Source organism: Hirundo rustica, chromosome 5 (assembly GCF_015227805.2).
Source record: "Hirundo rustica isolate bHirRus1 chromosome 5, bHirRus1.pri.v3, whole genome shotgun sequence".
NCBI lineage: Eukaryota > Metazoa > Chordata > Aves > Passeriformes > Hirundinidae > Hirundo > Hirundo rustica.
Window position 1 is genome coordinate 12,620,936 of NC_053454.1, and position 13,313 is coordinate 12,634,248.

The 13,313-nt window shown below is 43.7% G+C and overlaps 1 protein-coding gene across 1 annotated transcript; it reads left to right on the forward strand.

Moving 5' to 3' along the window:
* Positions 1-9,235: 9,235 nt before the first annotated feature.
* Positions 9,236-11,303, forward strand: DRD5 (dopamine receptor D5). Its single transcript, XM_040064836.2, has one exon. The coding sequence runs from the start codon at positions 9,236-9,238 to the stop codon at positions 10,691-10,693; it is 1,458 nt and encodes a 485-aa protein (XP_039920770.1). The 3' UTR covers positions 10,694-11,303.
* The last annotated feature ends 2,010 nt before the right edge of the window (positions 11,304-13,313 follow it).

Sequence of the window (13,313 nt, forward strand, 5' to 3'; positions counted from 1 at the left end):
GTTTCAGGACCAGAGATTGGATTTTGACCTGACATGCTTAAGAGGTTTTCACAACAGGACTTCTCTCAAAAAATACTGTTTCATCCAAATACAGAGTATTTTATGGAAGCAGCTCTTAGCTTAACCACTCTTGAAGCAATAGTGAGTCCTGAAGTTCTGAATCTTTGAGAATGCACATTTTTAACAAATATTGATTTTTGAACCAGGAAAAATATAAAAGCACACATTTTTAAGAAACAGAATTTTGGAAAAGGAAAAATAGTTAAATTAATGTAGTCACCATAGTGTCACCTCTAGCTTTCTGCTCAATGCTAAACCTGGGCTTTCTCAAATAACTTTTCTAATTTTTTTCTCTAGTATATATCAACAATGCTGATTTACCACAGGTTTGAAAATATAATAAATAACACAAAACTAACCTATTTCTGCCTGCCTATCTGCTTGAGCATGTGACAGGAGGCACAAGAGCCTGCTTGCCCGCGAGGGTTCTAACAGCTGCTCGTTGATATTCTCCTGGGGTGCTCCAATTTAATATTACTTTAAAAGAGACCTTTCTAAAAGGGATTTTCTTTAGTGAAATGTGCTTGTTATGCAAAGGATTCTGAATTTCTGCTGCATAATCTTAACCAGAAAGTTATTTTCTGATGTTCTGTTAGGCTCATCCACTCCTTTTTTCCCTCTGAATTTTATCTATTCAATAATGCATGCTTTGGTCACACATAAACTCATATGTGTACAGAATTAAAGGCTGCTAAGGTGCAAAAAGAGCACTATAATCCTCAATTTACCTGAAGAGTCAAACTTGCATGACTAAAGATTTTCCAAGTGATTTTTTGTGTCAATGACACATGGTTGAGGCCTTCTAAAAGAAGTGAATTCCCTTTTCTAATATTTCTCAGTATTTTAAATTTTCTCTTTTAATCACACAAAAAATGATGTCCAGTTTGATAATTTTGGAAATATTTGTGTTGTATTATCCACTTGTGTTCCATAGGCTTTGAGTGGACTATATAAGTGCAGAGAAACAGAGAAACAGCCCCAGAGAACAGCAGAGAAGGAAATTATCCAAGTAATGTAAGTGCATGTTTCTTATCATTAGCCTAAATAATTCATTAATCTTCACCAAAAATCCATGAAATAAAAAAGATTCCCAAATTTCAAGATTTTAATAATCTAATGATTTTTATTTTCCCTACCTGATTAGGCATGATGTGTGTACAGATGGTTCATTGGATCACTTATTCCCTGGGAACCCCTGTCCCCAAGCTTTTGGCCTCATTCTATGCATGCATTAATAAAATGAGATCTGGATTGAAACAGAATCAAAGCATCTGCAATTGTTAGGGAGAACGTTAAAAAAGAGTTTTAGCTCTATTAGCTTTTAAAGGATCAGTCTCATCTTGAAACTGATGATACTTTAATGTCAGTAGTCAATGGTTAGAGTTGTTTTTTTTTTTTTTTTTTTTTAATTAGGAGATGTGTTGTGTCCCATAGTGTTAATTTGGTTGACATTTAAAGCAAAACTTACAGTTGTATATGACATGCCTCCTGCCTTCCTCTACTACTGTTCTTCACCTAAAAGAGAACTGAATTTCACCTTTAAGATATGGCCTTTGGTGAAACCTTTACCAACGTATTTTTCATTTTCTTGCCAGAAGCAAATGGACCCCAATTTATGCCTAAGTACAAATAAAGACAGATGTAGTAGGTGGAACATTTTGAAAGAAAACCGGCTGTTATCTCTCTACCTCATTTGTAACAAAGCAGTGGGTGTTTTATGTTTAGTTTCCAATAAATCTTTGCTTGAATGTCACTGCAATACACCTGGAATTAAAAGCCATCTTGTGAAAACCAGACATAAAATCATTAATTCCAGTGAACTACATCAGCATTTTAATCTGAGTGAGGAACAGCACCTGTCCATATGTGCTGGTTTTGGCTGGGGTAGAGTTAATTTTCTTCAGAGCAGCTACTGTGGGGCTATGTTTGGGATTTGTGCTGGAAACTGTGCTGGTAACTCAGGGGTATTTTAGCTATTGCTGAGCAGCACTTCCACATAGCCAAGACCTTTTCTGTCCATCATAGCCAAGACCTTTTCTGTCCATCATCCCACCCCACCAGTGAGGAGGCTGGGGCTGCACAAGGAGCTGGGAGGGGACACAGCCAGGACAGCTGACCCCAGCTGACCCCAGGGACATCCCACACCATATCCCACACCATATGTCTTTGTGCTGAGCATAAATCTGAGGGAAGAAGGAAGCTGTGGGAGAGGGGATGCACATTTTGAGTGGTGGCATTTGTCTCCCCAAGTCTCTGTTATGTGGTGGATCCCTACTTCCCTGGGAATGGCTGAACACCTGCCTGCCCATGGGAAGTGGTGGATTAATTCCTGGTTTCACTTTGCTTGCTCACATGCCTTTTGCATTACCTGTTAATTTGTCTTTATCTCCACCCACAAATTATTTTGACCTTTACTGGTAAAGGAATCTCTCCTCCATCCCACTCAGGGGGAGGGAGTGAGTGGCTGACCAGGATTTTCAAGTATACCATAACTCCTTTATTCTAATTTAGTGTGCTGCCTAACATTTATCAGGCTTAACTGAAGATCAGAATGCTTTTAAGAATGCACAGATACGATTAATATACCTAATGCTAAGTCCATACTTTGTGTCCAACTTGAGTCCATAATTATCTGAATTTAGTAATTTCACTTCTAGCAGGCAATGACTTTTGTAGGAAAGCAGCAACCAACAGCAATGAAGCAGTAAGCAATAGCTTTGTACCAACATCTTAATGGTGTTACATGAACCCCCTTCCTTGTCCCTCTTGCTGCTCCTCTCCCAGGTACCAGAAGCATGCCTGCAGTGCTCCCCAGGAAGGGTTTTTCTGCTTGAATCTAATAGTTTAATTACCAAGAAATAATTTTAAAAGATGTGTCACTAGCCAAACAGATTTTTAAAAGTGTCCTCTAGTCCTTTCCAAACATCAGAATGTCTTTCTTCTCTCTAAACCTTTAGTTTTATTTTCTTTGCTCTCTATTTTGGAAAACCTTTCCAATCCAATAAGAGCCAAGAACCAAACTTCATTATGTCAAGAAGAGCTGGCTGTGCCTGCACTTGTGAACTTTGTCCCACTGCAGCAATTCATTGATTTTGTGCTGAATTTGGGGTATTTGCCTTGATTTATTTGAGCATATGCTTTTCAGCTGTATCTCCATGTCCTCTCCTTTGATCTGCAGTGCATCAGCCAGAAGAATGGGGTGGTCCTAAAGGCATTACAGGGGTGCTTGATACTCCCTGCACTTGAAACTCCTTTGACCCTTGTTATGTGTGTTGGAAGGATTCTAAATGAGCATGTTATTTTAAGTACTGCTTAAGGGTGAAAAAGGCAGAAATAAGTAAAAGTAGCAGTTTATTGTTGTTTATCTCAAAGTAACGAAGTTGCTCATGTCGTAGCACTAATGTTTAAAAAATTTAGACTGGAATTCTTCCCCCAAATAAATCCTGAACTATGAAATCTAATCTTACACAATTCTAAAAAGTACAGATTAAAAACCCTATCAGCTCTAACTGTTGACACACTTGTAAAATTACCTTGCTGTGCAGCTTTCTGTGTAGCATTTGCAACAGGCTCTTCTGCAAGGATACAGGTGTCCCACAGTGCCAGTGAAACAAATGAGGTGTGGGTGTCCTGCTTCCCCAAGCCATTCCCTTCCATGCAGCAGCTGCCTTCTGGAAGGAGGGAAGCCCAAGGATGAGTCTGACCCTATGAGACATCACCTGTATTCCTCCAGAGGCAGACACCCAGCTGCTCACTCCTGTTTTCTGAGCCCCCTCTTTTCTATCAGACTCAACAGTCTTCACAGTACTGTCTGATTTCACTACTGAAACTACTGCTTGATTCCATGAAGGAATTGGTTATCCTACTCATTTTGTGAAAGATAACCTCATGCTATGCCAATGGACAGGGTAAAATCTAAGATAAGTGATGTTGTTGGTAAAAGTTCCAATAGAAATTATTTAACTAAAAAAGCCTGTAGTTTATGCATTCAATATAAAATTCATAGATACTCCTAATGTACAGGAGGTTAGAGAAACAGAGAAATCAGAACATTGAAAAGAAACTTGTTTTCAAACTACTCCACAGGGCAAATGGTTACACTATTGAAGCCGGATACAAAATTACAGCAGTGTCTCAGGGAATTAAGCTCGCCTGATTTTTATTTGCAGTTTGACAGTGTAGTTGGCAAAAGACAAAATAAAAATCTTGAAGTGTTCAGCATTAGAAAATTAAAATCACCTTTTTCATCTTGATTATTTTCTCAGGACAGTCATTCCCCTGGGATATGACCATGCACACTCAGACAATATGAATTTAATTCCCAAATTGTAAGAAACAGGGCTTTCCCTCTTTTTATTTATCTTGTTTCAAATGTGACTGATCTTTAGTAGTTTTAAATCATGTGAATTCTTGCTCTAATATTAAAAAAATATACTATTTTTAATACATAATTATAAATATCCAAAAATAAAATACAATCTTTTATAAGACAAATTACCCAAAGTGAACTGAGACAGTACAGCAGGAATCATATTTACAAACATGTTCCTTTTGGTCTTGGTCTCGGCCTTGGCTAACATTCATCTTTTATCTTCTACCATTGATTTAAATGAAGTGAATCTTAGTATGAAAAAAAAAATAATTTAAAAATTTAAAAACAAACAAACAAACACCCCCCCAAAACAAAACAAACAAAAAACCCCCAACAACAACAACAACAACAACAACAAAAACCCTGTGGAAATTTCTTCTGTTAACATCAATTATTTCATGGTTTCCATGAGTGATCAATGGCTGACGTAGGAACCATATCACACTCATTACAGTTCTGTTACATGTGGTTAATCATGTCAACAAAAACCTAAAGAGGATCTAAGGCCAGCAGGAGTAACTGTAGCCATCTAAAACTACTTTTCCCACAACATGGACTACAGGGTACTGTTTGGTACCCTCAGAATCAAGACACGGCTGAGGCACAGCCTCTGAGAAATGCATTCAGCCTTGGATTTCAGATTGCAAATGATGGCAGATCTATTACAATCCAAAACCAATTGCTTCAGCCATTAATCATACTTACTGTGTATGATTACACAATCAAAAATGTGTACCCCACCTCTACCCTGATTTCTCATCGATTCAGTTTTTAACCTCTGAAGTTTTTATAACTTTACCTGAAATATTAGAAGTCATCTGTTATAGAAAAATTTTCCCCTTGTCAGATATCACCAGCTGGTTCTAACCCTCCTGTTGTCCTCTGCTCAGCTGAAGTTTCCCAGACATAATTCCTGTAATGCATTTCTGATAATTTTCCAATTGCTCGTATTTTTTTTTTTGTTAGAAACATGAACACCAGAACCCAACCCAGCCTGCATGGACTTTTCTGTACTCCACAAATTGGTGATACCAGTCATCTCCCTCCTTTCTCAGTACTCTCACATGGCTATATATCCACCTGCACCTGTGCAATTAAAACTCTCAGTGTCAGTGAGCAAAACTGATTGACCTTAAGCATGTGTTCAGACATACTCCTAAATACAGCTCCACTTAAGAACATGTGCAGTGATTTTGTTGAACTGGCCTAATGTGCAGTGACTTGCAGCCTCCTCCACCTCTACTACTACCTCTTCTTTTCTCTTTTAGAGCCTAACTGTAATGGGAGGGTTTTGATGGGATGCTTTTACAGCCTAAACCTCAGCGGTACACCCGTGTCTTTGTATTTTAATTTCCTTTTGGCAATAATTTTATTTTATCTCTTTACATCAAGTATCTCACATGAGAGAATGTGTAACTTTATGAGTGTTGATGATTTTTAAATAAATATGATCAGGCAGAACAATGGGTATTTGTATTTTGAAGTGGACATAGAAAATGTAGCAATGAAGGGAAAGAGCTAGTAAAACATACGTTTCTAAAATCAGGAACTAAAAAGATTTTTTTTTGCTAAGAACCATTGCAATAGCAGTTAAATTCCATTACTTGCAATCTGCCAGCTGTGAGCGAGAACTGCAATTTTAACAGGTGAATAAAAAAAAGTGAGTCAAAGCTGTGAAGGAAAAGCACAAAAGACATTACAAAGATGATTTCAGGATGAAAAAAAAAATACCCACCCCAAATCTCTCAGCAAGTGACAGCTGTGGGTTTAATGGACTATTCTTAAAAAGAGATTTATATGCAAACTGCCTACAGAAAGTTAAAAAAGGATGCTAATAACCTATAAATGTGAAAGGTTTTTATCTCGGGCTCAAAAAAAATTGATGGCAGTGGATGGAATGTTATAACACGCCACAAATGTCCCCATTAAATGATTCTTTCTCTGACCTGATGCCATTATGAATGATCTGGTAAAAGCACAAAGCAGTAGTCCTGTTGCTCCTCCCTGCTCCGTTTCTTCCCAACTCACTGAGTCTGTCAACATGGGGGTTTTAGTCTCACATGACAAGCTAGTATTTCTTTCTACTACCATTGAAAATACTCCTGATCTCCTAATGCATTCCTTTACCTTGAAAGAAAGTTTTGAACATGCATACATGAAATGTTGGATCAACGTTGGAGACTGTATCACTGCTGCACCCATTGACAAGTGCACCTTTGGGTGACAAACCTTCCCCCAGCTCAATGCTAGATCTTTATCCACAGGGAGCTTTATTGAATATCAGTTCACACCAGCTGGAAACCAAGCATGATTGCTAAAGATTAAATAGGTGGGAAAGTATATTATATCCTCTAAATTCTGAGTTACGGGATTCAGACAGCCAAATGCAACTCTTGGCCAATAAATGGGATACTTTGGAAAGTCCTCCATTTGGGGTCCACCTATTGCAGACAGTTAAGAACAAAGCATAAGAAAGCTTCATTCTTTAGACATCTGACAAGAGAGCTCTTACAATTTTTTGTTTCAATGGGTTAAGGCATCCTTCCCACCTGCTTGCACCTCCTCTGTGCCTGACTCCAGCACAGCTGGCAGAGCTGGCAGGAGATAACACGCAATTGCAGCTGTGATTTGTACCAGGCTACCAGTGTGGGCAAGGGGCTACTGAGTCCTGAGCAGGCTGTGTTTTACTGGGCTACTTTTGTTACTGAGACAGATACCTACACATGTGTTTATTTAAATAGCTCATGTGTACTGGCAGCACACGTGCTACACATATACATACAGATACCACATTACAAGCATATGCACACACCTCTGCATTGCTAAAGCAATGAATATAAGCTAAACAAGCAAATTGGATCATTGCTTTTTGATATAAAATGTCCCCATTAACTACATTACAAAATATCCCCATGACTAGAAGCTTCAACCAGCATGTGCACAAATACTTGAGCAATCTGCTTCTTCGTTTAGAGAAATTGTAGGAGGCATTGCTTAGGAAAGCAGAGTTTGTGCAAGCAACACATTGCCTCAGCATCAGAGCTTTAGTCACACTGTTTGGAATTCAGTGGTGACAAAAGCTAAATTCTCCCTCCAATATTAAATATAACTCTGTTTAAATGTGGAAAAGTAGCGCCAATTTCTTAAGTGAGAGCTAAAGTGAGGCTTCAGTTCTCTTGTGACAATTTTATAAAATTACCTAAAAGGTTTCAGAATTTGATTTTTTTTTTTTTCCTTTCCCCTCTGTATTTAGTAACTCTAGCACTTAATCTTCCTTCATGTCACTCCAGATCCAGCAAGGTATAGTGATTCTTGTCCTTCCCAATCTTCCTGGAGGAAGGACCCTGAAGAATGTCAGTTTTTTAGCCCTTTCAGTGCCGAAACAGGCTGCTAAGTCAAGAATGGGTTTTCTCTCTGGCAACAGTTTAAAAAGGAAATTAAGTTTTAGAGGAAACAAATCAATTATATTTTGAATAAAAATAACTAAGACATGTTCTCTGAAGAAACTCAAGCATGACTTTAGCACATGGTGAGTCCAAGAACATTAACACCTGTAATGTTCACGGTCATAGTCTGCTTCTAGTTGTGCTGGAGCCCTACCGAGACGAATGATTCATCCCACAGAGCTGGAAAGAGAGAGAATCGGATTTTCGGTTGCCGGGCTCTCTGCCTGTAGTATATCTCAGCCATCCAGCGGAAGCCATTGGAACAATTACGGAGGCACAGTCTAGTTCCCATCCCCTAGGAAGACACCCAGCCCGTCCCGCTCCACACACCGCACCTTTCAGCCCTGTTCGCTCCCATCGAGAGCCCGACCGAGCCGTGTCCGTACCCGTCCTGGACAGCCTCTCTTCCCCCGGGGATGCTGGGGGTCATTTCCGCGCTCCCCGCGGTGGGACCGCGCTCTTCTCTTGTGCCGCGCAAAGCCCCGCACGGAGCCGGTGACGGCACCGAGGAATCGCGAGGGTGACTCGATTTCGGAAGGAGGGAAGGAGCGGGGAGGGCTGCTGTTCCTGCTGCCTTTCCGTCCCGTCCCGTCCCCTGCCAGCCGCGGTGCCCAGCGGCCCGGACGGCGCGTCCCTGGCGGCGGAGCATGCTCACAGGGCGGCGGGAGCGGGCGGGCCGGCCCGGGCAGCGGGGAACGGGCGGGCGGCACAGGCGGGAGCGCGGCTCTGCCGCGCCGGGAGCCCGGGCGGGCACCGGGCGAGCGGAGCCGCCAGCCCGGGCGGGAGCCACCGGGAATCGCGGGGGCGTAGAGCGAAGCCAGAAGGAGCGGGCGCGGAGCGTGTGCCGCGGGCAGGGTGCGCGCTGAGCGCAGAGCGGGGAGCCTGAGGAAGAGAGGAGCGCGCTGAGCCGCGGAGCGGGGAGCGCAAGAGAAAGGACTCGAGGCGGGAGCCCAAAGCGGGGTCCGAGGGACAGAGACCCCGAGCGAGGGGACGCGCGGAACTGCAGAGCGGGAGCCCCTGGAAGGAGCCGCGGGGCGGAGATCTCGAGCGGGGGGATCCGCGCTGAGCCGCGGGGCGGGGATCCCGAGCGGAGGTACTCGCGCTGAGCCGCGGGGCGGGGACCCCAGGCGGGGCCCCCGGAGCGCGGAAGAGGGACCCCGGCAGGGCTGGCGCGACGGTAGCGGCGAGGCGCGGAGCCCGGGGCCCGGTGCGCGCCCAGCGGCCGAGGGGGCCATCCGGCAGGGGTGGCGGCGGGGGCGGGGGGGCAGCGGCCCCATGGGGCCGGGCGGCGGGGCGGCGCTGGCTGCTCGGCGCGTCCCGGCCGGAGCCGCCCCGCCGCCGGCGGGAGCCGCCAGCGATGCTGCGGGGCGGCCGGAGCCCGCTGCCCCCGGCGACGGGGCCCCCCGGCGAGGCGCGGGGGCCCGCGGGAGCCCCCGGCCCGGCGCAGGTGGCGGCGGGCAGCCTGCTGGCGCTGCTCATCCTCTGGACGCTCTTCGGGAACGTGCTCGTGTGCGCGGCCATCGTCCGCTACCGGCACCTGCGGAGCAAGGTTACCAACATCTTCATCGTGTCCCTGGCTGTCTCGGACCTGCTGGTGGCCCTGCTGGTCATGCCCTGGAAGGCGGTGGCAGAGGTAGCTGGGTACTGGCCCTTTGGGGCTTTCTGCAACGTCTGGGTGGCCTTTGATATCATGTGCTCCACGGCCTCCATCCTCAACCTGTGCGTGATCAGCGTGGACAGGTACTGGGCTATCTCCAGCCCTTTCCGCTACGAGAGAAAGATGACCCAGCGGTTGGCTCTGGTGATGATCAGCGTGGCGTGGGCGCTGTCCGTGCTCATCTCCTTCATCCCTGTCCAGCTCAACTGGCACAAAGGTGGGGATGTTGTTGCTGCTGCCGATATTGGAGATGGATTTGGCACTGCTTGGGCAGCAGCAGGTGCTGTCACCACTTGGACAGAAGATATGAGTACCACATGGGTGGCGTTAGCAGCAGTGAAACCCTCTGATGGGACCTCTGGCAGCAATGATACCCTCACCGGACCGTTGGAGAGCTGCGACTCCAGCCTCAACAGGACTTATGCTATTTCCTCCTCCTTGATCAGTTTTTATATCCCGGTGGCTATCATGATAGTCACCTACACTCGAATCTACCGCATTGCCCAGGTGCAGATTCGTCGTATCTCTTCCTTGGAGAGGGCAGCCGAGCATGCACAGAGCTGCCGGAGCAGCCACATGGACTGCCACCACCACACAAGCCTCAAGTCCTCCATCAGGAAGGAAACCAAGGTGTTGAAGACGCTCTCTGTCATCATGGGTGTCTTTGTCTGTTGCTGGTTGCCATTCTTCATCCTGAACTGCATGGTTCCCTTCTGCGAGAGCCCACCCAGTGACCCCCACGCTGGCCTCCCCTGCGTCAGTGAGACCACCTTTAATATCTTCGTCTGGTTTGGTTGGGCTAACTCTTCTCTTAACCCCATCATCTATGCCTTCAATGCTGACTTCAGAAAGGTTTTCTCCAGCCTCCTGGGATGTGGTCAGTTTTGCTCTGGTACTGCAGTGGAGACTGTTAATATAAGCAATGAGCTTATCTCATACAACCAGGACACCCTTTACCATAAGGAGATAGTGACTGCTTATGTTAACATGATCCCAAATGTGGTTGAAGGTGAGGAAAATCGCGAGGACCCTTTTGATAGAGTGTCCCAGATCTCCCCTGACCATGAGGTTGCCACTGACTCTGCCTGTGAGCTGGACTGTGAAGGGGAGATTTCTCTAGGCAAGATAATACCTTTCACTCCAAATGGTTTACATTAAATTGCATCCTGGTCGGGTCAGTTCTTCTTGGATTATAAAAGAAAATATTAGCACTGAGTGGAGAAACCCGCTTGATGATGTGCTGTAGTTTGGTCAGTCAGTTTATGCTAAATTCAATTCTGTGGGTAGTACTTTGCAGGATGTAGACACGGTCATATGGGGGGCTGGCAGCACAAACTTAAATCAGCACTTCCGCAGGCTGAGGGCAGACCAGGCAGTCATGTTGATTAGCTGTGGTGAGGTATTTTCATATAATTGCAGTCAGTTCATGTTTATAACGTGCTTGCAAATGAAAGGTGCCATTGTCACTGCTAAGTATTATGACTTCTGAAATCAGGGACGGATGTGGCTGGCATAGACATTAAATAAAAATTCTGGGCTGTTTGTTCTGATCCAGTGTTTCTTTTCTCCATTTTTTTGTTTGTTTAGCTTTGATTATATATATATATATATATTTTTTTTTTTAAGATAGAGATAGTGAGGTGGTGATTTGGATGATTATTTAAATGCGTGTTTCTGCCAAAACACTTTATGTGAAATCCTTGTTCTCCTAGGCGGCGTTGTTGCCTATGATATCCTCTGTTTCTGGATGAATAAATAAAAGTTATATGATCAAGGGTTTATTATCTTTCATTTGTCACCCTGAAAGGTTTACAACAAGTATTCCAACTAACATTTCTCTATAAATAGTTAGAATGACTAACAGCTTAACCTTCTTATTTTAAAAGCAAATAGTCTGTATAGAAAATAATTTTTGAATAAAAGTGAGCTCATAGGAATCCTTGACATAGATGAACTTGTTTATATGGCTCTTACAGCTGGATTTATATCTGTTTTTCTTTAATATTATGATGTTATCCCTTTCTCCTGCCAATAATATCAAGTATACATATGGATAAATGATTAAAACTTTCCATTTGATTCTGTACTTGAACTTACTTTTTAAAAATGCTATTGATGTAAAGAGTTTGGTGATAAAATTAGGAGTTGGGTATGTCTAATACAGTAATGTATGAAAATGGTATTAATAACCATCATTTCCCAGTGTAGACACTAAAGAACTCATTTACACTGAGAGAAGAAAAGAATTCTGTTAATGTATTTTTTTAGTTACTTATTAACTGGAATTTAAGGTGCTGTAAGTACTTCAGCTATACTAAACATTTTAAAGCAATCTTTAAAACTGAAGAGCATTTTTATCTCTGTTTCTACTGAGTCATTTACACCAAATGGAGTATTAGAAACAGTTGTAAGCTTTCAGCTCAGAAATCAAAAGTGATGGCATTTCCAAAACAAATGATCAAAGGTTGTAAAAGAAATGTCAATATTTATTTCAAGTTTTGGCTCACAACACTTGAATTAATTTACCCTTTGGAGTTACCTGTGCCATGAGCTGAGGAGATTTACACTGAATTGTAGGTGTGGATTCTGCAGCCCTCCCTCCTAATGGCCCTCACCATCCTGCCTAACTGGGAGCTGAAGGCCCTGTAGGATGTATGGAGGAAAAGTGGGATTTGCATGCTTCAGGGGAAATCATTTGACCAGATGCTGGAACTTGTGAGTGTTATGGGCTTAGTGCTGAGCCTGCTTGCAAGTCAAACCCTTAATACTGATTTGGGGGTTACCTTCTACCCCCAGGGGATATGGGGCAGGAGAAGTGCAGGAGGCGTGTGATTGAAATCCCATTGTGGTGGCCTCTTCTGCAATCTGGTCTGCAAGCAATGTTTTATGTATTTAGTCCTTGATATTAATTAGTTGTATCATCTTGGATTACCTTTTCAATTGCTTGTCACTGAAGATTGACATCTACCTGAGCATTTTATGTGCTGTTGATATGAAATCTCAGTGTAATATTCCTTTACAGCTGTCCTTAGGGAAGGGTATTGTGATTATGCCGTAGGGAAGCTTGAAAAACAAATCTAATGCCCATAACCAGGTTCAACTTACTAATGGCTGGACATCAAGGGTGAATATGTTACTGTTCCTATGCTAAAGCAATCATATATTGTTAGAGTTAACCACCGTTCTAGCACTGCTGGTTAGATAAACTTGCCCAGAATAAAATAATTTTCCCAAATAAAAATGAAGGAAACTGCTTCTGGTGGTGCAGAAGTGAATTATCCCAACCTGAATTCAGATTTCTTTTTTTTTTTTTTTTTTTTTTTTTGTATTTTCCAATTACTACTCAACTGTTGAGGCTAGTACAGCATTTTAGGCTGGATTTGTGCAAAAAACCAGTGATATCCAGACGCAAGAGGTGCAGGCACCCGGTGCTGATTCCAGCTCCCAGGGAAATGCCTGCATTTTATCCAGTTTTGTCGGCATTAAATCAGAAGCAGCCCGGGGAAACAGGGAAGGGAAATCATGATCTCTCCCTGAGCACCTGCATGCCAACAGCCTGTGCAGCCTGGTGCTGCGTGGTTCCCCCGCTCCGGCGGCAGAGCAGCAGAGCAGAAGGGGTCCCCCCAGCTGGCCATGTGTCCTTTCTGCTTCCCAGTGATCCCTGTGCAGGGCTGTGCCAGCTCCCTTGGCTCCAGCTCACGGCAGGTGTGGCACAGGGGCAGATGTATACAAGATGTTAGTGCATCACCTTGGGCAGTGCTCTCCTCGTGGAGGCTTT